Below are 23,420 nucleotides of genomic sequence, written 5' to 3' on the forward strand. Positions count from 1 at the left end.
TGATCTGAAGTTCACTATGTAGTCTCAGGCTGGCCTTGAACTCACAGCAAACCTCTTTCCTCTGCCTCCTGAGTGGTGATATTAAAGGTGTGTGCCATCACATCCAGCTAAGCCTCAGCTTAAACATTTTAAAAAATATTTTATTTTTATTATATATATATATATATATATATATATATATATATTTATTTTTTTTTTTGACAAGAGAAAGAGGGAGAACGAGAGAATGAGAATGGGCACACCAAGGCTTCTAGCCACTGCTAATGAACTCCAGACGCGTGCGCCCCCTTGTGCATCTGGCTAACATGGGTCCTGGGGAATCAAACCTGGGTCCTTTGGCTTTGCAGGCAAATGCCTAACCACTAAGCCATCCCTCCAGCTTAAACTTTTTATAAAAAATATTTTACTGGGGCTGGAGGGATGGCTTAGCGGTTAAGTGCTTGTCTGTGAAGCCTAAGGACCCCAGTTCAAGGCTCGATTCCCCAGGACCCACGTAAACCAGATGCACAAGGTGGTACATGCATCTGGAGTTCATTTGAAGTGGTTGGAGGCCCTGGTGTGCTCATTCTCTTTGCCTCTTCCTCTATCTGTCACTCTCAAATAAATTAATAAAAGCAAACAAAAAAATTAAAATTCTTTTATTTATTTATTTGATAGAAGGGGTAGGAGAGGCAGAGAGAGAGAGAGAATGCACACACCTTGGCCTTCAGTCACTGCAAATTAACTCCAAATTGGGGAATCAAAGCTAGGTTCGTAGGCTTTGCAGGCAAGTGCCTTAACCGCTTTAACTGCTAAGCCATCTCTCCAGTCCTAGCCTTTTTGGTTTTTAAGGAAGGTTCTCACTGTAGCCCAAGCTGACCTGACACTCTGTAGTCCCAAACTGGCCTTGAACTCACATTGGGCCTTCCACCTCTGCCTCTTGAGTGTTGGGATTAAAGGTATGCACCACCATGCCGGGCCTTCACCTTAAACTTTTAATTTTTTAAAAAATGTTTTTGGCTTATTTTTATTTATTTGAGAGCGACAGAGGAAGAGGCAGAGAGAGAGAGAATGGACACGCCAGGGCTTCCAGCCACTGCAGAGGAATTCCAGATGCATGCACCCCCTTGTGCATCTGGCTAATATGGGTCCTGGGAAATCGTGCCTTGAACCGGGGTCCTTAGGCTTCACAGGCAAGCGCTTAACCGCTAAGCCATCTCTCCAGCCCTTTAATTTTTATTTATTTATTTGAGTGATAGAGAAAGAAGCAGATAGAAAGAATGTGCATGCCAGGGCCTCCAGACACTAAACAAACTCCAGATGTGTGCGCCCCCTTTTGCATCTGGCTAATGTGGGTCCTGGGGAATCGAGTCTCAAACTGGGGTCCTTTGGTTTCACAGGCAAGCACTTAACCACAAAGCTATCTCTCCAGCCCCACCTTAAACTTAAAAAAATATTTAAGAGAGAGAATGGGCACACCAGGGCCTCTAGCCACTGCACATGAACTCCAGATGCATGTGCCACCTAATGCATCTGGCTTTATAAGGGTACTGGGGAATTGGGCCTGGGCCACCAGACTTTGCAAACAAGTGCCTTCAACCACTGAGCCATCTCTCCAGGGCCCCTCCCTGCCCCCCCTTTTTTTGGTTTTTCGAAGTAGGGTTTCATTCTAGCCCAGGCTGACCTGGAATTCACTATGTAGTCTCAGGGTGGCCTCGAACTCATGGCTGATTCTCCTACCTCTGCCTCCTAAATGCTGGGATTAAAGGCGTGAGCCACTACGTCTGGCTATTTTTATATTTTATTTTATTTTATTTTATTTTATATTTTGAGGTAGGGTTTTACTCTAGTCCAGGCTGACCTGAAATTCACTATGTACTCTTAGGCTGGCTTTGAACACATGGTGATCCTCCTACTTCTATTTCCCAAATGCTGAGGTTAAAGGCATAAGCCCCCATACTTGGCTTTTGTGGGGGGGGGGTAGGGTTTCACTCTAGCCAAGGCTGACCTGAAAATTCCACTGTAGCTCAAGCTGGCCTTGAACTCACAGCTATGAGCCAACACACCCAACCTCAGAATGTATCCTTTGTGTAAAGAAAGTAACTGAAAAATTCTAAGCAGAGGACCATCAGATTCCCATAGCTAGTTGAAGAGAACTGGTTGCTGGGAGCAAGGAATTCAAGTGGGTATACATACTATACTTACAGGTTCTTACAAAAATAAATTTTAGAGGGCTGGAGGGATAGCTTAGCAGTTAAGACACTTGTCTGTATACATAAGAACCAAGTTGCAATTCCTCCATACCCACGTAAGCCAGGTGTACAAGGTGGCATGTGTGTCTGGAGTTTGTTTGCAGTGGCTGGAGGTCCTGATGTGCTCATTTGCTCTCCCTATCTGCCTCTCTCAAAAAAGTAAATAAGGGCTGAAGAGATGGCTTAGCGGTTAAGTGCTTGCCTGTGAAGACTAAGGGCCCTGGTTCGAGGCTCAATTCCCCAGGATCCACGTAAGTCAGATACATAGGGTGGTACATGCATTTGGAGTTCATTTGCAGTGGCTGGAGGCCCTGGTGCACCCATTTTCTCTCTCTGCCTCTTTCTGTCACTCTCAAATAAATAAATAAATAAATAAATAAATAAATAAATAAATAAATAAATAAATAAATAAATAAATAAGCCAGGCATGGTGTCACACTCCTTTAATATCAGCACTGGGGAAGCAGAGGTAGGAGAATCCTGATGAGTTCAAAGCCACCCTGAGACAACATAGTGAATTTCAGGTCAACCTGGGCTAGCGAAACCCTACCTCAAAAAAAAAAAAAAAAAAAATGGGGGCCGGGCCCTGGGGAGATGGGTCAGTGGTTAAAGGCAAAGCCTAATGGCCTGAGTTTGATTCCCCAGTATCCACATATAGCCAGATGCACAAAGTGGCACATTCACCTGGAGTTCATTTGTAGTGGCAAGTGGCCCTGGTGAGCCCATTCTCTTTCTGAATGCAAACAAATAAAAGGTTTTAAGTACTGATCCCTTAAAGCCTCTTTGATGCCTTGTTACCACTGTTAACTCAAGCTATGTGACAGAGACTGCTTGCCTCAGTGCACAAACTGCCCCATGCCTTGTGTTTTTGTTTCCTCCATCTGCCCGGCACACTTACTTTCCAAAACCATACTGGTATACCCCCCTTTCAGGTCTTCTACTCTGCAGTGTCAAGTGATTTCTTGTCAGTGTTCACAGTTGTTCAACGTGTCTAGAGGCCTATAATTCCAGTATATCTAAAGACTGAAGCAAGGGGCTGGAGAGATGGCTTAGTGGTTAAGGTGCTAGCCTACAAAGACAAAGGGCACAAGTTCAATTCCCCAGGACCCATATAACCCAGATACACAAGATGGTGCATGTATCTGGATTTCATTTGCAGTGGCTGTAGGCCCTGGCACACTCATTCCTTTGTCTCTCTCAAATAAATAAATTATATATAGACCAAAACTTAAAAGACAGACAAGAGGATAACAAGCTCAAGACCAACCTGGTCAACTAAGTAGGACGGATCTGAAACAAACCAACAAGCTAGGGCTATAGGACTGAGTACTACACAGAGCTCCATCTCCGTTTCACTTGTAGTTTCTGTTGCTAGGGTGGGGGGCAGCTAGAGCCTATTACATGTGTAATAAACTGTAAACAGCTGGGCGTGGTGGCACACACCTTTAATCCCAGAAGGATCACTGTGAGTTTGAGGCCACCCTGAGACTAAATAGTGAATTCCAGGTCAGCCTGAGCTAGAGTGAGACCCTACCTCGAAAAATTAAAAAAAAAAAACCAAAAAACAAAACTTCCCCCCAGACACAAAATGGCCTGGATATCCATGACCTCACAGTGCCTGACACTACCTACACAAGACCATCATAAACAGGAAGAAAAGATCATGCATCAAAATAAAAGAGACTGGTTGAGATGGGGAGGGGATATGATGGAGAATGGAGTTTCAAAGGGGAAAGTAGAGGGAAGGAAGGCATTACCATGGAATATTTTTTATAATCATGGAAGTTGTTAATGAAAAAAATTTGAAAAGAAAAACACAAAAAGTTGAAAAAGTAATTAAAGGCAAAATAATAATAAATAAATAAACTGTACACAAACCAGAGGCTGCAGTGTTGCTGAAACTACAGGTATGGTATTGGTTTCCCAGGAGTCCAGAATCTGACAGCAGATATAGAGATGAGTCAGTGGTTAAAAGGCGCTTGCTTGTCAAGCCTGAGTGCTTGAGCTCGATTCCCCAATGCCCACATAAAACCAGATGTACAAAGTGGTACATATGTCTGGAGTTCGTTTTCAGTGGCAGGAGGCCTTGGAATACCCATATTCTCTCTCTTCCTCTCAAAAAAAAAAAAAAAAAGAATCAGAGACCAAAGTTTCAGTGTTGGCTCCAGAAGGTTCAAAACATATCACACAAAAGTCCAATTTTCTTTGCTTTCTTTATCATTAGTTACAATATATAAATACATACAACAGGAAGTAGTAGAAATTCTCTTGAGCTTCAAAAACTGTAAGGCAGAGTCTCACAAACCTTTTTTTTCTACAATTATAAAGCATACAAATGCTCTGACCAAGGTGTGAAAAGCAGGCCAGAGCCAGCAGAGAACTAAAGACTCCTCTTTCCTGGAATCAGGACAACCCTGGGGAAGTCTCCACCAGCAGCCATTCCACACAGGCAGGGCGCTGCCCCAGGCAGACGAGCCAGACAGCATTCCTCTCTTGATAGGGGAATAACTAAAAGCTTTCTTACGGTTCCAAACCCAGAGAAAAGAAAGCAGTGTCCCTTCTCCAGCTGTCTTGGGCTTGATGCCCCACACTTGGCATTTACCAAACCCCATTTAGCTCAGACCTTAGTCTAAGCCACCAGGTGTCTAAAGTTCACTGGGGAGGGGAAGAGGCTGGTGTGAAACCAAGCATCTTTATTTGCAGTCATCACTGGGGCCACTTTTTGCTGCTTATTTGTTTGCTAGCCTGCTCTTCTTGCTGCATGGCCAGACGCAGGGCCTTAATGACATCTGGAAGGAAATGGAATGCACAGGGTTACTGACAGTCTCATGGCCTCCCTCCTCCCTCCACTCGCTCCTACCACCAAGGTGGGGGAACTGCCACGGCTCGCCAGCAGGGGCTGGCACCCACTGTGCGGGCACAGCAACACCCACCTTGCAGGGCTGAGAAGTGTTTGGCCTGCTGGGTCAGGACAGATTCTGCTTTGTTCACAAAGGTCTCCAGAGCATAATCTGGCTGCTCGGTCATCTCGGAAAGCTCAAGCCAGGCTGGTTCTTGCTAAAACAACACAATGAAAATCTTGTCAGCCCAACATAATTCAGCAAGTTATACCCCAGCTCCACTATTTATAATAGAGATGCATCTGTGCCTTCACTCTATCTCCTGAAATCCTTCCTCCAAAGAACTCATCTTGAGCCAGAAATGGTACTGCATGCCTATTATCCTAGCACTCAGGAGGTGGAGGCAGGAGGATTAGGAATTTAGGAGTTGAAGACTAGCATGGGATACATGAAACCCTATGTCTCCCCCCCCCCAAAAAAAAACCCTACAACATATAAAAGGAAATCCTCAGCTTGAATTTATCCTCTATCAACCCCAAATTGGTCCCTATACCCTATGCCAAATGAATGACATTTGTCCTGCTGCCCAACTCAGAAACTAGAGTTGACTACTTCAGGGCTTCTTGCCACTAAAAACTGAAAATGAATACCAAATACTTCTGCCCCCCCCCCCCCCAAGGGTCTTATTCTTACTCTAGCCCAGGCTGCCCTGGAATTCACTATGTAGCCTCAGGGTGGCCTCGAACTACCTCTGCCTCCTGAGTGCTGGGATTAAAGGCAGGTGCTGGCATTAAAGGTATGTGCCACCAGAAAATTCTTGCATTTTGGCTTCATGTGGGTACTAAGGAAACTGAACCAAGACTGGCAAGCTTTGCAAGCAAGTGTGTTTACTGAGTCATCGCCCCAGGCCCGTTGGTTTGAGACAGAATTTTACTCTAGCCCAAGTTGGCCTGGAACTCTTGGTGACCCTCCTGCTATGGTAACAGATGTGAGTGACCATACTTAGCTCCCTGGAATGTATGCTTTTGAACCTGGACCTTAGGCATAATCGAGACAAGTGCTCTACCACGGAGCTACACCCTTGGCCAGACTTCACCACAGGAGCTAAATAATTCACTTGAATGTGACAAATCTCTGCTCATGAACCACTCTCTTATCCCTCGGTCAAGAGCAGCATAGGGCTGGACATGGTGGTGCACACCAGTAGTCCCAGCACTCGGGGGCAGAGGTAGGAGGATCACCATGAGTTCAAGGGCACCCTGAGACTACATAGTGAGTTCCGGGTCAGCCTGGGTTAGAGTGAGACCCTAACTCACGAAATCAGAGGGGGAAAAAAAAGCAGCCTAGAGACTAGCTCCAGGTAGGAGGGCGCATGTGTGCCAGGTAGTATGGCCGTTCACTGCCCTAGAAGAGAAGCTCCACGGATAGGTAGAGGTTATCTACTATGTGCTAGTGTGTGGTGTGGCAGGCTGCCTCTTCTACCAACCCGAAGACCCACAGGAACAAAGCCTGAGCCATGTTCCAGGAACAGTACTGAGGACTCTGTGGGCTGTGACAGAGAGGACAACCAGTCACCCCCTGGCCAAGGCCAGCTTTTATACCTGTATGATCTCCCTGAGCTCTTCCACGGCCTTCTCTTCCAGCTCTCTGATCTGAGTTATGGCTTCATTAAAGCTGGACATCTGGGAAGACAGCTCCTCTTGCTCCTTGGCGAATTGAAGAGACCAAAAGGGAAGACAACAGTATAAAGAGGTGGTCCACTTTCTAGCTCAGAAGCCACACTTTCATCTTGCCCCTCTCCTCCTTACATTGTTTGCCATCGAGGTCATGTTAGAGCTGTCGTCCATCTCTTCTGTTTCCATTTGAATTGGCTGCTCTCCACTGGGCCCACTGTGGGGACTCAGCTCCTTGACCCTAAGGAAACAAGATCTCTGATCACAACAGCCTCCTAGGCACTTACTATAGCTTGCCTTTAGCCAATGAGAATATATGTGAGGCTGACCTTCACACCTCAAATCTACTGACTCTCAGAGGAGTGAGTATCAGTGGTCACTGGGGGCTCCAACCTCTTCCCCTCTCACAGCTGCCATTTCCTTCCCCATCCCACCTGGGTGTAGGTATGGTACCTGTCTGCATAACGTAGTGTGTTTAAAGTATATTCACAGGAGCTTATTCCTGGTGAGATCATAGCAATCTGTGAAAGAAGGAACAGATGGTTGGCTAGAGGTGGAGAATCACGGGGTAAGGGCACTAGAAAGCTTGCTCCTAGAATGGAGTCTCTTCCTGCAGGTAAGACCCATAGCATAAAGGTGGCAGGTGTTTTTTTTTTTTTCTTTTTTTAAAATTCCAGATGCATGTGCCACTTTGCGGGTACTGGCAAATTGAGCTCAGGTTGTGAGGCTTTGCAGGCAAATGCCTTAACCACTGAGCCATCTCCCCAGCCCTTTTTTGTTTTCTTGAGGTAGGGTCTTGTTCTAGCCCAGGCTAACTGGGAATTCACTATGTGGTTTCAGACAGGCCTCAAACTCATAAGGATCCTCCTACCTCTGCCTTCCAAGTGCTGGTATTAAACGTGTGTTCCACTATGCCTGGCAGAAATTTCTTTGTTGATATTTTATTTATTTATTTGAGAGAGAGAGAGAGAGAGAGAGGCAGAGAAAGAGCATGCCAGGGCCTCCAACCACTGCAACAAAACTCTAGACACATGCACCACCCTGTGAATCTGGCTTACGTGGGTACTGGGGAATTGAACCTGGGTTCTCAGGCTTTGCAGGCAAGTGCCTTAACTGTCCCTTGTTCTTTGCTTTTAAAGACACACCTATTTATCTTTTGCTTCTTTATTCCCTCTACTAAGGTCACTTGATAATGCCTGAGAGAATTTAGAGCTTAGTCAGGGGGCTGGGGTTGTGGCTCATGGAGAGAGTGCTTGCCTAGTGTGCGTGAGGCTCTGGGATCAGCCTCCAGCACCACCAGAGAGGGGAGTGGAAAGGGAACAATAATAAATAGAGCAAGACAGAAAACCCATCCTTAAAGGCCCCTCTACTCAGGGGTATCTGGTAGATCGTGGCAAACCTCACAGCAGGGCCTGGCAGTGAAGTAGGGAAGGGGATAAGTTATCAGAGGCTGGAGCATGCAGCCATTTGCTTGCCCGGTAGACAGTGAACCTTCATTGCCAGAGAGGAGAAGACCTCCTTCTAGTTCCCTTAAGCTTCATCTCTCAATTCTGTAAGTCCTGTCTTTTTAAATTAATATTTTGCCAGTGGGGTGGGGTGGGGGGAAGGAAGGGAGGGAATGGCTGTGCCGGGGCCTCTTGCCACTACAAATGAACTCCATCCTCATGTGCCACTTTGTGCAGCTGGCTTTGAAATCCAATGCCTAACTGCTGAGCCATCTCTCCAGCCGTGGAATTCCTTTTTTCAAATCAGGTAAGAAAGTAACGACTTCCCCTAAACCAAGAGCAACACCTACACACAGCGAAGGGAGTGGATGCATTCCTCCCTCCTTTGTAGCAAAGTGGAGGCTGCCATCAAGAGCCTGAGGTGCTGAGCCTGCGCAGGGATAGGACTTAATATCTCCTTAGAAAGCAACTCAAAACCACTTAAAGCAACCGTGTCCTCTGTAGCATGCCCTCCAAAGTACTCGCTCACCATACAAGTCCTGGAGTTCTCCCCGATGAAGGAATCCCTCAGCACCTGGGTCAGTTTGCTCTCGCGGAACGGAGTATGAGCCTTGTTCTGTCCCAGAGCCCTGATGCACTCCTGTAGAGCAGCAGGAACAACTGAAGGCCTTCCTTCCTCTTGTGTTGCCCTCTCCCTCCCTCCCTCCCCAGTAGACTTCCAAGACCACCTCCAGCTAGTTCCTGCTACCTTCAGAGCCAGGAGACTCTTGTTGATTTCTGCGCCCTCCATGCGGGTCTGCCGGTCAGCACTGGATGTGTCCACCCCTCGCTCATTTCCTGCCAGATCCACCAAAGAGAATTTGCCATGCAGTCTCCCTTTAGTTCGAAGAAGAATCTGGAAGCAGGCGTGGGAGCGGGAAGAATTGGGGTTGGCAAACGTCTGTCCAGAGGTTCTGTTGCAAAAGAGGGGAAAGGCAAAGAAAGTTTATTAACTTTTGGAATTACCAGCCCCCAGGACACTTGTGTTTAAACTGGCCTAGTCCGAGTCCCAGGAGTACTGTGTCTTCTGTTCTGTTCTCCAGGACAGCAGCTGTCAACTTATTTCCCAGCCAGCCAAATCAGTGTTGATTCTGTGCCATGGCCTCAGCCAGACCTGGGTGCCCATAAAGACACAGAGAAGTATAAGCTGTCTCAGCTACGGAGCACACAAGGAACTTGCTAGAATTCCAGGGCCCTTGCCTGAGAAGGAGCTCAGTGGTACAGCACTTGCCTTACGTGTGCAAGCCTCTGACTTTAATCCCCAAGTACTGGGGGAGGAGAGAAGGGGAGCAAAAAACCCCAAAATACTCAGAGTGCCCTAAAGAGAGTTTCCAGAAGCTCCCACCGTTTCACTGCACCATGCTCAGAAGAGCCTTGGCTTCATTAAGTCCAGCCCCAAACAGATCTAGAGCTTCTAACTTCCACCACAAGGAGAGGAAAAACAAGAACCCCACAGACGCCTGTGAATAAGTTTGCCTTGTTGTTTTGACTTGGTTCTGAGCCTGTGGCCCTGGGTCATCTGCCGCACTGCAGTCTCTTAAAGTAGAGGTCCTCACACCTCTAACTCAGCTGGGGGAAGTAACCCTACCGAGAAACAGAAGTGACCTGAACTAGACTCTATTACCTGAACTAGGCATTACAAGATGCCCCCTTCCCTTGTAGGGCTCTGACCTGCAGGCATTGCCAATGTTGATCATCTTGATGACATCATCAGGAGAGTTAACCAGGTGCTCCTGCAGCCCCACCACCTGCACCTGTTGCTTGCTGTCCTCCAGCACACGTAACTTGGCCTTCTTGTTGAGCAGATCGAACAGCTGTGTCAGGCAGGGTAGAATTACCCAAAGGCTGTAAGTGCTGGGTGCTCTGCCTGACTCCTCCCTCCCACAGACTGTCCCAGTGTGGACAGGAGTTAGTAACAGGAAAGACGGACTATGCCATGATAGGCAGCATGCTAACAGAGGGACTATACTTTGGATCTTAACCAGTTTGCCTTGGTTCTATTCAACTCTGCTACTTTACTAGTTGCATGAGCCTACTGAACATTCTAGCCTGTTTCCGGTGTGTAAAATCAAATAAAAGACAAAAATTGCCAGGTGTGGTGGCACACGCCTTTAATCCCAGCACTTGGGAGGCAGAGGTAGAATGATCTCCAAGATTTCGAGGCCACTCTGAAACTACACAGAGAATTCCAGGTCAGCCTGGGCTAGAGTGAGACCCTACCTTGAAAAATCAAAAACAAAAAAACCCGTGTGTGTGTGTGTGTGTGTGTGTGTGTGTGTGTGTGTGTGTGTATACGTATGTATATGAATATATTTGGAGCAGGGCATGGTGGCACATGCATTTAATCCCAACACTCAGGAGGCAGAGGTAGGAGGACCACTGTGAGTTCAAGGCCACCCTGAGGCTACATAGTTAATTCCAGGTCAGCCTGGGCTAGAGGGAAACCCTACCTCAGGAAAAAAAAAAAGGGGGGGGGGGGCTGGAGAGATGGCTTAGCTGTTAAGGTGCTTGCCTGTGAAGCCTAAGGACCTAGGTTTGACTTCCCAGAACCCAGGTAAGCCAGATGCTCATGCATCTGGAGTTTGTTTACAGTGGCTAGAGGAGGTGGTACACTCTCTCTCCTTCTCTCTCTCTCTCTTTTAAGAGTTTATTTATTTATTAGAGACAGAGAGAGGGAGAGAGAGAGAGAATGAGAATGGGTACACCAGGGCCTCTAGCCACTGTACATGAACTCCAGACGCATGCACCACCATGTGCATCTGGCTTATGTGTGATCTGGAGAATCAAACTGTGGTCCTTAGGCTTCACAGACATGCACCTTAACCACTAAGCCATCTCTTTAGCCCTCTCCCTCTCTCTTTCTAATAAATAAAATTTTTTAAAAAATATTTGTATTTATTTGTGTGAGAGAGAGAATGGGCATGCCAGGGCCTCTAGTCACTGCCAACAAAACTCCAGATACTGAGCTGAACATGGTGACACACGCCTTTAATGCACTTAGGAGGCAGAGGTAGGAGGATGGATGTTGAGTTCACGACTAGCCTGAGGTCTGGGCTAGAGGGAGAGTTGACCTTGTAAATAAAGGAAACAAAGAAAAAGAACTCCAGATACATGCACCACTTTGTGCATCTGGCTTTATGTGAGTGCTAGGCTACGAAGCTTTGAAGGCCTTAACCACTGAGCCAACTCGACAGTCTAAAAAACAATTCTTAGAATAGTGTTTGGGAGCCGGGCGTGGTGGTGGCACACACGTTTAATCCCAGTATTTGGGAGGTAGAGGTAGGAGGATCACCATGAGTTTAAGGTGTCCTTGAGGCTACAGAGTGAATCCCAGGTCAGCCTGGGACGGAGTGAGACCTTACCTCGAAAAACAAAGCAAAAAAAAAAAAAAAAGGAATAGTGTTTACACAGTGTCTTGCTAGAATGACACATATTAATTTTTGCTATACTGAGGTCCTGCTCTGGGAAAGACAACAACTGTAGAGGGAGGGGGGAGAGAATGAGCTACAGAAGATGTAAACACGAGAAGAAGCAAGGGAAGGAGGACACTGGGAAGGTGGTCAAGGGAGGACAGAGCACATACAAGGCAAACCTTCCACCTGAGAGAAAGCTCTGAGGAGTATTCCTGCTGTACTTGCTGAGTTTGGGTACCTTCTCACCATGAGATGAGACCTCCACACGACTGGTAGAGGGCCCTAAAGGTCTGCAGCAAATAGGGTGTCTGGCTTCTATAGTTTCTAGCCAGCTTTAAGGTTCTAGAAAGTCAACAGCATCAACAGGGGGCCCCCGATAGGTACCTTTCCATTGTAGATCTCAAAGAACGTCACATAGACTTCCAAGCCTAGGCTCCGGTAGCGAGACTGATTCTTCAGGAGGAAGACATCCTGGGCTGAGGGGAGAGTCTACATAAGCAACTTGCCTACCATGAACAACCCCAATGGAGCTAAGCACACTACTTACATGCCATTGCATAGATTCCTTTTGGAGCATTCTGAGTTTTACCATTCAGTTCTCCACCCATTGTCTGCAAAAAGAAAAGACGATTATGTTATGTAAAATCTCTTGGCCCAGGTCAGAACACTACTGCTCTATTGCCAAGTGGGCCACACCAGAGCCAGGAGGCTGGACCTGCTAAAGGGCCCCTCTGTATCTGGCATGGCCAGAACCTGGAATTAAGGCACCTGCATCAAGGGAACTTTCTGCAAGGGGTGTCAGTCTTCCTTCTCATGAACCTGTGCTGTGCTAAAGGAAAGCTTCCTTTTTGCCAGACTTGGATACTCACATGTGTCTTGCCACTTCCTGTCTGTCCATATGCAAAACAAGTTGCTTTTCCTCCTTCAAAAATTGTCTGTACCAGTGGCCTTGCTGTGAACCTAAAGAAAGGATGGAGGAGAGGGGAAGAATGTTTGTAAACCATGCCTCAGTATCCAAGAGGTACAGATTACAAGACCCTCCACTGATGACCAAGCTGTTCCAAATTGTTTATTCTCTCTCTCTTTTTTTTTTCTCGAGGTCGGGTCTCAGTGTAGCCCAGGCTGACCTGGAATTCACTGTGTAGTCTCAGACTGGCCTCGAACTCATGGTGATCCTCCCATCTCTGCTCCTGAGTGCTGGGATTAAAGGTGTGCATCATCACACCCAGCTGTTTATTCTTTTTCACGCTCAGCGTGGAACTCAGGGCCTAGCACAGGATACGTAAGTACTCTACCACTGAGTTACACCATCAGCCCTCAAGTCACTCATGTAAGATGGCACAGTTACATGTAACATATATACACTGTCCCCAAAACTCTGGATTACTAACAATGTAGTGCAATGTAAATGTACTATAGTTGTTAGGAAAAAATAAAAAGGAATATCTGTGCATGTTCAGTACAAATACCATTTTTTTCTTGAATATTTTCTATCTGTAGCTGAATCACAGGAAATCAATACAGAAGGAAAACTTTCTGCTCTCTAGAATGTGGTCTTTCTTCTGTGAAGCTCTCAAGTCCTAGCTTTCTTTGAGTAAAGCACCCAGTGGGTAAGCTGACCCCAACCACACTAACAAACCTGAAGTACTCTTAGCTAAATGGAATGTGGGCAGAGTACTGGACTGACTGGCCAGAAGCAAGCTAGTGGCCCACAATGTAAGCCAAGCAGTCCCTCCTCTGACTTTGCAGACACAAGCATAGGACACATTAAAAAGAACAGGGAAAATTCAGGCCTAAAATATTTTGTTTTGTGGGTCTATGCCATTATTTTTGTGTGTATTTTTAATGTCTTCCTATATTGTTTTTCCACTTTTTTTTTTTTTGACCAAGGTTTGATTTCCCAGGACCCTTATACACCAGATGCACAAGGTGGTGCATGCATCTAGAGTTCATTTGCAGCAGCTGGAAGCCCCGGTGCACCCGTTCTCTCTCTCTCTCAGGAGGCAGAGGCAGGAGGATCTCTGTGAGTTCGAGGCCAACCTGAGACTACATAGTGAATTCCATGTCAAACTGGGCTGAGCAAACTGAGCAAGACCCTACCTTGAAAAATCAAAAATAAATATAAATATAGAAACAAACAAACACCAAACACCAAAAATAAGGAAAGGTTGGCAGAGGAGGTAGACACAAAGAAGAAGAAAACATAGGCTAACCTATAGACAACTTCATTTGAAGCGGTTTCATCAAATGCAAAGTCAAAACAGAATGCCTGGTTCTCCAGATACTTTGTCAGGTCCACTTTTAATTTAGGTTCATGCACAAGGAGAAGAGTCTTGGTAGGAACAAAAATCACATCGATTTCTTTCTTGGCCAGTTCTGCAGAAGGAGAGTATATTAGGGGTGTTCCCAGGACATATGACTCTCCCCTCAGTCACCCAAGGCTCCTCTGACTGAATAGCTCACCTTGCTTATTCAATGGGCGTTTCCTAACACAGACACAGATCCTGTGCTCTTCAATCTACAGCAGGATGAGAGGAGACAACCAAAAGGAGAAAGGTCAAAACAATATCAAAAGTTTGTCCAAAGCTGGGCATGGTGGTGCATGCCTTTATTCCCAGCACTCAGGTAGGAGGATTGCCACGAACGAGGCCACCCTCAGAATACAGAGTGAATTCCAGGTCAGCCTGGGCCAGAGTGAGACCCTAACTCGAAAAACAAAAACAAAAAAAATTGTTTGTCCATTGTCCAGCCAGGCCTGGTGATGCGTGACTTTAGTCCCAGCACTCGGGAGGCAGAGGTAGGAGGATCGCCATGAGTTTGAAGCCAGCTGAGACTACAGAGTGAATTCCAGGTCAGCCTGGGCTAGAGTGAGACCCTAACTTGAAAAATCAAAAAAACAAAAAAAAAACCACAAGCAACAAAAAAAGTTTTTCCGGGCTGGAGAGATGGCTTAGCGGTTAAGCGCTTGCCTGTGAAGCCTAAGGACCCCGGTTCGAGGCTCAGTTCCCCAGGTCCCACGTTAGCCAGATGCACAAGGGGGTGCACGCATCTGGAGTTCGTTTGCAGAGGCTGGAAGCCCTGGCATGCCCATTCTCTCTCTCTCCCTCTATCTGTCTTTCTCTCTGTGTCTGTCGCTCTCAAATAAATAAATAAAAAATTAAAAAAAAAAAAAAAGTTTTTCCACACACTTCTCCAGGCCCAACCAAGATACGACAAGAGGGCTGGAGATGAGCTGGAGAGATGAGTTAGCAGTTAAAACCCTTGCCTGAAAAGTCAAAGAACCCAGGTTTGATTCCCCAGGACCCATGTAAACCAGACGCACATAGTGCTGCATGCATCTGGAGTTCATTTGCAGCAGCTGAAGGCCCTGGTGTGCCCATTCTCTCTATCTGCCTCTTTCTCTCAAACAAATATAATAATTAAAAAAATTTAAAAACAAAACAAGAGGGCTGGGGAGATGGCTTAGCAGTTAAGGTGCTTGCCTGCGAAGCCTAAGGACACATGCAGTCTGTAGGTCCCACATAGCCAGTGATGCAAACATGCAATGTCACACATTACCACCAGAGGGCACATACATCTGGAGTTCATTTAGAGTAGCTGAAAGGCCCTGGCATGCTCCTCCCCCCCACCACCACACCCCGCCTGCCTCTCACTCAAAAATAAAATAATTAAAAATAAATAAAGATAAAAGTTATGACAAGATACAACATTTTACCCCAGACTGCCCATCAGCTACTCTAGAGCTACACTGAATTTCCCCCTGCTTTTCTCATTCTGCTGTCTTCAAGATTTCAGCACCACTTCCATAATTATTAGCAAGTAGTCTTATCCAAGCTAAAATAGGAAGCGTGGGGTACAGGTTGTAAAGAGAGGGAGAATGGGCACACCAGGCCACTACAAACAAACTCCAGATGCATCTGGCTTTGCATGGGTAGTGGGGAATTGAACCCCAGTCATTAGGCTTTGCAGGCAAGTGCCTTCACTGCTGAGCCATCTCTGTATCAACCCACCCCTTTTTTTTTGTTTTTCAAGGTAGGGTCTCTCTCTAGCCCAGGCTGACCTGGAACTCACTATGCAGTCTCAATCTGGCTTTGAACTCACAGTGATCCTCCTTCCTCTGCCTCCCAAGTGCTGGGATTAAAGATGTGCACCACCATGTCCACTCCTTAATTCTTTTTTTAATTTTTTTGTTCATTTTTTATTTATTTGAGAGCAACAGACATAGAGAGAAAGACAGATAGAGGGAGAGAGAGAGAATGGGCGCGCCAGGGCTTCCAGCCTCTGCAAACGAACTCCAGACGCGTGCGCCCCCTTGTGCATCTGGCTAACGTGGGACCTGGGGAACTGAGCCTCGAACCGGGGTCCTTAGGCTTCACAGGCAAGCACTTAACCGCTAAGCCATCTCTCCAGCCCGCTCCTTAATTCTTTTTAAAAAAATTAGTTATTTATTTGAGAGAAAAAAAATTCCTAGGGCTTCTTGCCTCTGCAAAGTAATTCCAGATGCAGAGGCCACTTGGTGCATTTGGCTTGACATGGGTACTGGGGAACTGAACCTGGACTGGCAGGATATACAATAAAGTGTCTATAATCTCTGAGTCATCTCCCTAACCTCTTCCTCCTTCAGATAGAGTACTGTTCTCACCCAAGCTGGCTTTGAACTCATGGTGATCCTCCTTCCTCAACCTTCTGAGTACTAGGATTAAAAGCATGAGCAGATCATGGAAAATGTTAATAAAAATTTAAAAATTAAAAAAAATAAAAAGAAATAAAAAGAAAAAAAAAAGCATGAGCAGCAGGGCATGGTGACGTATGCCTTTAGGTCTAGCACGTAGGAGGCAGAGGTAGAAGGATCACTGTGAGTTGGAGGCCGGCCTGGGCCTAGAGTGAGTTCCTGCCTCAAAAAAAAACAAAAAAACAAAAAAACAGGGTCTCATGTAACCCAACTTGTCAAATACCTACAATCACAGCACTTGCTTGGAAGACTGAGCCAGGATGTTACTAGTCCAAAGCCACCCTGGGCTACACAGCCTGTATCTCCAGAGGGAAAATAAGCAGGCGTGGTGCCACACACCTTTAATCCCAGCACTCGGGAGGCAGAGGTAGGAGGATTGCCATGAGTTAGAGGCCACCCTGAGATTATATAGTGAATCCTAGGCCAGCCTGGGCTAGAATGAGACTCTAACTCAAAAAAAAAAAGGACATGGTAAATGCAGAATTTTAAGGCTGGCCTTGGTTCCATAGCAAGTTCAAGGCCAAGGCCAGTATGGGCAACATGAGACTTTGTCTCCAAAAAGGAAGGGCAGAGGGCTGGACAGATGGCTTAGTGGTTAAGGCACTTGACTACAAAGCCTAAGAACTCATTTGAATCTCCAGGTCCACGTGACGCAAGCACACAATGTCGCATATGCGCACAAGGGCTGCACACATCTGGAATTTGTTTGCAGGGGCTTGCCCTGGTTCATCCATTCTCTCTCTCAAAATAAATAAATGAAGGGCAGAGACTTGGTGTGTGGCATGCGACTTTAATCCCAGAAGTCAGGAAACAGGATGATCCCTGTGAGTTTGAGGTCATCCTGAAATTACATAGTGAATTCCTGGTCAACCTCGGCTATAGTGAGACTCCATCTCAAAAAAACAAAATAAATAAATAAATAAATAAATAAATAAATAAATAAAAAGAAGGGCTGAGGAGATGGCTTAGCGGTTAAGGCGTTTGCCTGAGAAGCCCAAGGACCCAAGTTTGATTTCCCAGGACCCATGTAAACCAGATGCAGATGCACAAGGGCACACGAGTCCAGAGTTCATTTGCAGTGGCTACAGGCCCTGGCATGCCCATTCTCTGTCTGTGTCTCTTCTATCTCTTGTTCTCTGCTTGTAAATGAATAAGTAAAAATTAAAAATTACCCAGGCATGGTGACACATGTCTTTAATCCCAACACTCGGTAGGCAGAAGTAGGAGGATCACCATGAGTTCGAGGCCACCCTGAGACTACATAGTGAATTCCAGGAGAGCCTGAGCTAGAGTGAAACCCTACCTCAAAAACAAAAACAAAACAAAACAATAATAATAATAATGGGCTGGCAAGACAGATGGCTTAGCGATTAAGGTGTTTGCCTGCAAAGCCAAAGGATACTGGTTCGGCTCTCCAGGGCCCATGTAAACCGGATGCACAAGGGGTTGAAAGCATTTGGAGTTCATCTGCAGTGGCTAGAGGCCCTAGCACATCAATTCTTTCTCTCTCCCCCTCCCTCCCTCTCCCTTTCTCTCTCTCTCTCTCTCTCTCTCTCTGCCTTTGTCTATCTAAAATAAATAAAATATATTAAAAAAAAGTTTGGGGACAGAGGATCCAGGGAGGGGGACTATGGCTCAATAGCAGAGTGTAGGTTGCATGCTCAGATCTATAAAGTCCTGATTCTATCTCCAGAACACACACACAGACAGAGAAAAACAATTTTCCTCAAAGTTGAATGATGATCCCCAAATGCTTTCATTCCTGTAAAGACAAGATTTTTGTCCCCCAATGGTACACCTGCTCAGAAGTAGAAGTCTGTGATTTACTTACAGGATCAGTCACAGTAAGTGGGTGATATTCCATAGTTGTCTGAAATTCTTTAATCATCCGGGCAAATTCCCAGTTTGGAAAGGTGTTGTCATATTCCTAATTGAGACAAGAAGGAACAAAGGCAGGCAAATGCGCTCAGATCCAGTTCCACAAGGCAACAAAAGCTTCATCATTGGCACTGCCTCACCCCAGCTGCACGAGGCTGAGAAGCCAGATACAAAGCCCCGGAGAGCAGAGTTTGTCAGGGGAGCCTAGGTACACGCCAAAACCACCCTAGGAAGTAGGACAATGGCCAGGGTTTTACATCTTAGGAGAGAAAGCAGAATGAATTTCCTCAGAGCAATTAATTAATCCCACTAAGGAGATTCCTTCACTCCCACCCAAACCCTACAAGACAAGCAGCCAGAGGGAGGAAGGAGAAAGCAGGCAGGCACACCAAACAGCAGCACTGTGCCGTACAAGCACATGACAGGCTTCCCCACTGGACAATCAGCATCAAGTATTACTCAACTGAGGGCCTTTGGGTAATTTAGGAATTATTTATCAATTAAACTTCCTGAGTATCAGGACTGCAGCCTCAGAAAGGCTAGGCCCCCTAGATCTCTAATGCCCATCTGTTAGGGATGCCTGTCCTAAAACCTTGCCCAAATCTCTTGCAGAAGGTACCTGGGCTCGCTTTATTCTGATTTCCGAGTTCTGGGCCCTCTTCTCTTCTCGCTTATTCTTCACTTTTTCCATGTCCTTGACAATACATGACTTCCTCCGAACTGAGGGATAGGGAAAGAAGTCACTTTTTTTTTTTAAATATATTTTTTAAATTATTTATTTATTTATTTATTTGAGAGCGACAGACACAGAGAGAAAGACAGAGAGAGGGAGAGAGAGGGAATGGGCACACCAGGGCTTCCAGCCTCTGCAAACGAACTCCAGATGCGTGCGCCCCCTTGTGCATCTGGCTAACGTGGGACCTGGGGAACCAAGCCTCGAACCGGGGTCCTTAGGCTTCACAGGCAAGCACTTAACCGCTAAGCCATCTCTCCAGCCCAGAAGTCACTTTTTTACTTGTCTGGTTGTTTTACTGAATCCTGGGCCTTCATCAGGAACATGCTTTCTCTAAATCTGTCAGTAAATCACCACATACATATATGCAAACAACAGATGACTCAGGGATGGCCAAGACCAAGAAGTAATGAGCAGGCTAGATTGAAGCCAGCGTACTGAGAATGCAACTCTGCGGGGTTTTTTTATTTGGTTTTTTGAGGTAGGGTCTTGCTCTAGCCCAGGCTGACCTGTAATTCACTATGTAGTTTCAGGGTGGCCTCAAACTTGTGGTGATCCACCTACCTCTGCCTCCTGAGTGCTGAGACTAAAGGTGTGTGCCACCACACCTGGCCTAGTCTATTTTTAGTAAATATTTTCTTTTCTTTTTATTTACTTATTTATTTTGGTTTTTCAAGGTAGGGTCTCACTCTAGCCAAGGCTGACCTGGAATTCACTCTGTAGTCTCAGGGTGGCCTTGAACTCACAGTGATCCTTCTACCTCTGCCTCTGTGCTGGGATTAAAGGCCTGCACCACCACACCCAGCTCTTTTTTTCAATTAATTTATTTAACACAGAAAGAAGAGAGAGAATGGGCACACCAGGACCTTTAGCCACTGCAAACAAACTCCAGACGCATGCACCTCCTTGTGCAGCTGGATTACACGGGTCCTGTGGAATTGAACTGGGTCCTTTGGCTTCACAGGCCAAGTGCCTTAACAGCTAAGCCATCTCTCCAGCTCATACTCTGCTTTTGACAAGCTCCTTGTATATCTCTGTGAGTATTTGCTCTACAATCAAAAAAGAGATGAGCTGGGCATGGTGGCGCATGCCTTTAATCCTAGCACTCGGGAAGCAGAGGTAGGTGGATCCCCGTGAGTTCAAGGCCACCCTGAGATTACATAGTGAATTCCAGGTCAGACCCTACCTCAAAAAAAAAAAAAAAAAAGAGATGAGCCAAGCATGGTGGCTCATGCCTTTAATCAGAGCACTTGGGAGGCAGAGGTAAGAGAAATGTCATAAGTTCAAGGCTACCTTGAGACTACATAGTGAATTTCAGGTCAGCCTGGGCTAGAATGAGACCCTACCTCAAAAAATAAAAAAGAGAGAGGAGACATCCTTGTTTGATCTTAAGAAACACTGAGAAAAAAATAAAATAAAATAAAATAAAAATAAAAATAAATAAATAATTAAAAAAAGAAACACTGAGAGAGAGAAAAAAAAACACTGGGCTATTTTTCAAGACCTTGGTTGTGATAACACCTCAGCTACCTCACATAGCTTTTGCTTTACTCAATATTTTATGTCTTATGAAACAACTGTTCATGGCCACAGGAAAATATGCTTGCAAGATAGGTTTTGAACTCAAGGGCCCAGGTAGGCTAAGTGTTAACTACCTGTCCCGCACTAGAAGAACAGAAAGCACAACATATCTACCTGAGTTCACAGGGTGTGCAGAAGAGCTGCCTCGGATGGAGGCGACTGGGTCCTCTACCTCCTCTCTGACCATTGCCAGTGGTATTTCAGACATTGCAGGGCAGGAGGGCCTAGGGCGGCGAGCTGTGGGGAACAAGAGTCGTTGGAGAAGCAGGCAGGCATACCACAGCTGTCCTCATCTAGACTCAAGGGGTCACAGGAAAGAAGATGACTACTGCCTGCTTGTCTGCTAGTCCAGCAAGGACTCATGCTTCTGCAGCATGAGCAAACCTTAGTCAGAGTTCCTTTTGCCTCACACTGAACCCAACCGTCCTCTTGGCAAGGACAGGCTCTTACCATGGAAATCCCTGAAGGATAAGTGAATATGGCTTTCTCACAAAAAGGGAAAAGCCTTTGGAGGCTGATTCTATAGACCTGACTCAAGTGCAGGGTCTTGGGGCCAGTCCCTTCTGGTATCCTTAAAGCCCCAGGAGCCCAGGTAGTTAACAGAAGACCAAATATGGGGATGGGAGATGGGAACAGCTGGGTATAGGGACACTCAAGGATGACAGGAAACTTGGGCAACAACCAACTACAGTGAGTGGACAATGAGCTGGGCATGGTGGTCATGACTAAAACCAGCAGTTGGGAGGCTGAGGTGGGAACACTGCCATGAATTTGAGGAAAACCTGGGCTACAGAGTTCCAGGCGCTCGACAGTGAAGTGAAACCCCGTCTCAGCACACACACACACACACACATGACTCACTCACAAAACCAAGACAGGAAGGTGCAACCCCCAATGCCACATTGCCCCTTTCCTTTACCTTCACTCTGTTTGATACATGTAACAGGTGTGTTCAGCCTTTTGACACTGTGACATATGTTGTCATCTACAAAGTCCATGCTTAAGAACTACACAATTGAGTTAGAAAACAAATTTGGAAAACAAAAAAAACCCTTACGACTTAAGCAAGTTAACAATTTTGTGTTGGGCCACATTTATAACTACCCTGGGCCAGATGTGGCAGCATGTCACAAACTGGACATAGTAAAGCACAATGATTATATGTTATAAAATCTTCATCTAGCCGGGCATGGTGGCGCACACCATTGAAGCCAGCACTCAGGAGGCAGAGGTAGGAGGATCACTGTGAGTTTGAGGCCACTCTGAGACTACAGAGTGAGTTCCAAGTCAGGCTAGGTTAGAGTGAGACCCTGCTTCTTCGAAAAATCCAAATAAATAAATAATGAGCCGGGTATGGAAGCACATGTCTTTAATCCCAGCACCCAGGAGGCAGAGGTAGGAGGATTGCCGTGAGTTTGAGGCCAGCCTGAGACTCCATAGTGAATTCCAGATCAGCCTGGGCTAGAGTAAGACCTTCCCTAACACATAAAAAAAAGAAAAAATTAATAAATAAATCTACTATATCTACTATATCTAATAAAGGTTAAAAAACACTTCAGTTAAATTTTTGTTGTTTTTTTTTTTTTTTCCTTTTCTTTTTTGAGGTAAAGTCTCACTCTAGGCCAGGCTGGCCTGGCAGTTATTGTGTAGTCTCAGGGAGGCCTTGAATTCACATTGATCATCCTACCTTTGCCTCCCAAGTGCTGGGATTAAAGATGTGCACCACCACACTGGCAAACTATGGGTTTATTTTTATTTCTATTGGAGAGACAGAGAGAAAGAGGCAATAGAGAAAAAAATGGGCATACTAGGGCTTTCAGCCACTGCAAACAAATTCCAGATGCATGTGCCATCTTGTGTATCTGACTTTATGTGGGTACTAGGAAACTGAACATGGGTCCTTCGGCTTTGCAGGCAAGTGCCTTAACTGCTAAGCCATCTCTCCACCCCAAATTACTGGGTTTTTGTTATTCTGGATTTTTTTTTTTTAAATAGTATATTTTTATTTATTTGAGAGAGAGAGAGAGAGAAGCAGATAGAGAAAATGGGCATGTCAGGGCCTCCAGCCACTGCAAACAAACTCTAGATGCATGGGACACCTTGTGCATCTGGCTTACGTGAGTCTGGGGAATCGACCTTGGGTCTTTTGGCTTTGCAGGCAAGCTCCTTAACCGTTGAGCCATTCCTCCAGCCCTATTCTGGATTTTAAATGTTTTATTTATTTATTTGGAGAGAGAGAAGAGGCAAATGAAGAGAGAATGGGCATGCCAGGGCTTCCAGGCAGAGGCAGAAGAGCGCTGTGAGTTCCATGCAAGTCTGGGACTACAGAGGTGAAATCCAGGCAACCTGGGCTACAGTGAGAACCTACCTTGAAAGAAAACCAAAAAGAAAGTACAAGATGATTTCCCAACAAGGAAGCTGTGGAGCATAGTGCTGATGCCAGGGAAATGGAGGCATGGTAGGGTACTCTAGCCCGGGCACAGGTGGTGTTGAGACAGCCTGCTCCAGGGCTTTGAACAAGGACAGCATACTTTTTACTCACTGGGAATCGAAAACTTGCGGGAGTTTGTGGACACAAGCAGGTCCACCTCCATATCATTCTCCTGTGTGGCAATCTGGAGCTCGGAGACAGTGGACATTCGGGTGGAACGGCTTCGAAGACCTAAGAACCAACAGCAGCTGCCAATTAGTGTTGCACTGGTGAGAAGGGCCAAAGCACACAGGGCACTTGGCAAAGGTGAGCTAGATCCCAGTCACCAGCGAATAAGTCCACCAAATTCCCTTTCTTTCCTCCCAAGGAAAGGAAATATTAGGGGGACCAAGCATTACATCCTCAAAACTTTTTTGTGCACATT

General features: G+C 46.0%; 1 protein-coding gene across 3 annotated transcripts in view; it reads right to left on the reverse strand.

Moving 5' to 3' along the window:
• Nucleotides 1-4,425: 4,425 nt before the first annotated feature.
• Nucleotides 4,426-23,420, reverse strand: part of Kif2c (kinesin family member 2C) — a 47,367-nt gene continuing 28,372 nt past the window's right edge. For all 3 annotated transcript variants that reach the window (XM_045150539.1, XM_045150538.1, XM_045150540.1), the window contains 17 exons: nucleotides 23,108-23,227; nucleotides 20,680-20,802; nucleotides 18,871-18,971; nucleotides 18,205-18,300; nucleotides 14,105-14,159; nucleotides 13,855-14,017; nucleotides 12,511-12,601; nucleotides 12,189-12,252; nucleotides 12,026-12,117; nucleotides 9,900-10,042; nucleotides 8,938-9,142; nucleotides 8,719-8,829; nucleotides 7,198-7,265; nucleotides 6,880-6,985; nucleotides 6,673-6,777; nucleotides 5,165-5,288; nucleotides 4,426-5,020 (listed from right to left, as the gene is read on the reverse strand). In XM_045150539.1, the coding sequence (XP_045006474.1) occupies nucleotides 4,938-5,020; nucleotides 5,165-5,288; nucleotides 6,673-6,777; nucleotides 6,880-6,985; nucleotides 7,198-7,265; nucleotides 8,719-8,829; nucleotides 8,938-9,142; nucleotides 9,900-10,042; nucleotides 12,026-12,117; nucleotides 12,189-12,252; nucleotides 12,511-12,601; nucleotides 13,855-14,017; nucleotides 14,105-14,159; nucleotides 18,205-18,300; nucleotides 18,871-18,971; nucleotides 20,680-20,802; nucleotides 23,108-23,227 (1,850 nt within the window). In that variant the 3' untranslated portion in view covers nucleotides 4,426-4,937. The remainder of the gene's footprint in view (nucleotides 5,021-5,164; nucleotides 5,289-6,672; nucleotides 6,778-6,879; nucleotides 6,986-7,197; nucleotides 7,266-8,718; nucleotides 8,830-8,937; nucleotides 9,143-9,899; nucleotides 10,043-12,025; nucleotides 12,118-12,188; nucleotides 12,253-12,510; nucleotides 12,602-13,854; nucleotides 14,018-14,104; nucleotides 14,160-18,204; nucleotides 18,301-18,870; nucleotides 18,972-20,679; nucleotides 20,803-23,107; nucleotides 23,228-23,420) is intronic.

This window comes from Jaculus jaculus, chromosome 5 (genome assembly GCF_020740685.1).
Source record: "Jaculus jaculus isolate mJacJac1 chromosome 5, mJacJac1.mat.Y.cur, whole genome shotgun sequence".
NCBI classification, from domain to species: Eukaryota; Metazoa; Chordata; class Mammalia; order Rodentia; family Dipodidae; genus Jaculus; species Jaculus jaculus.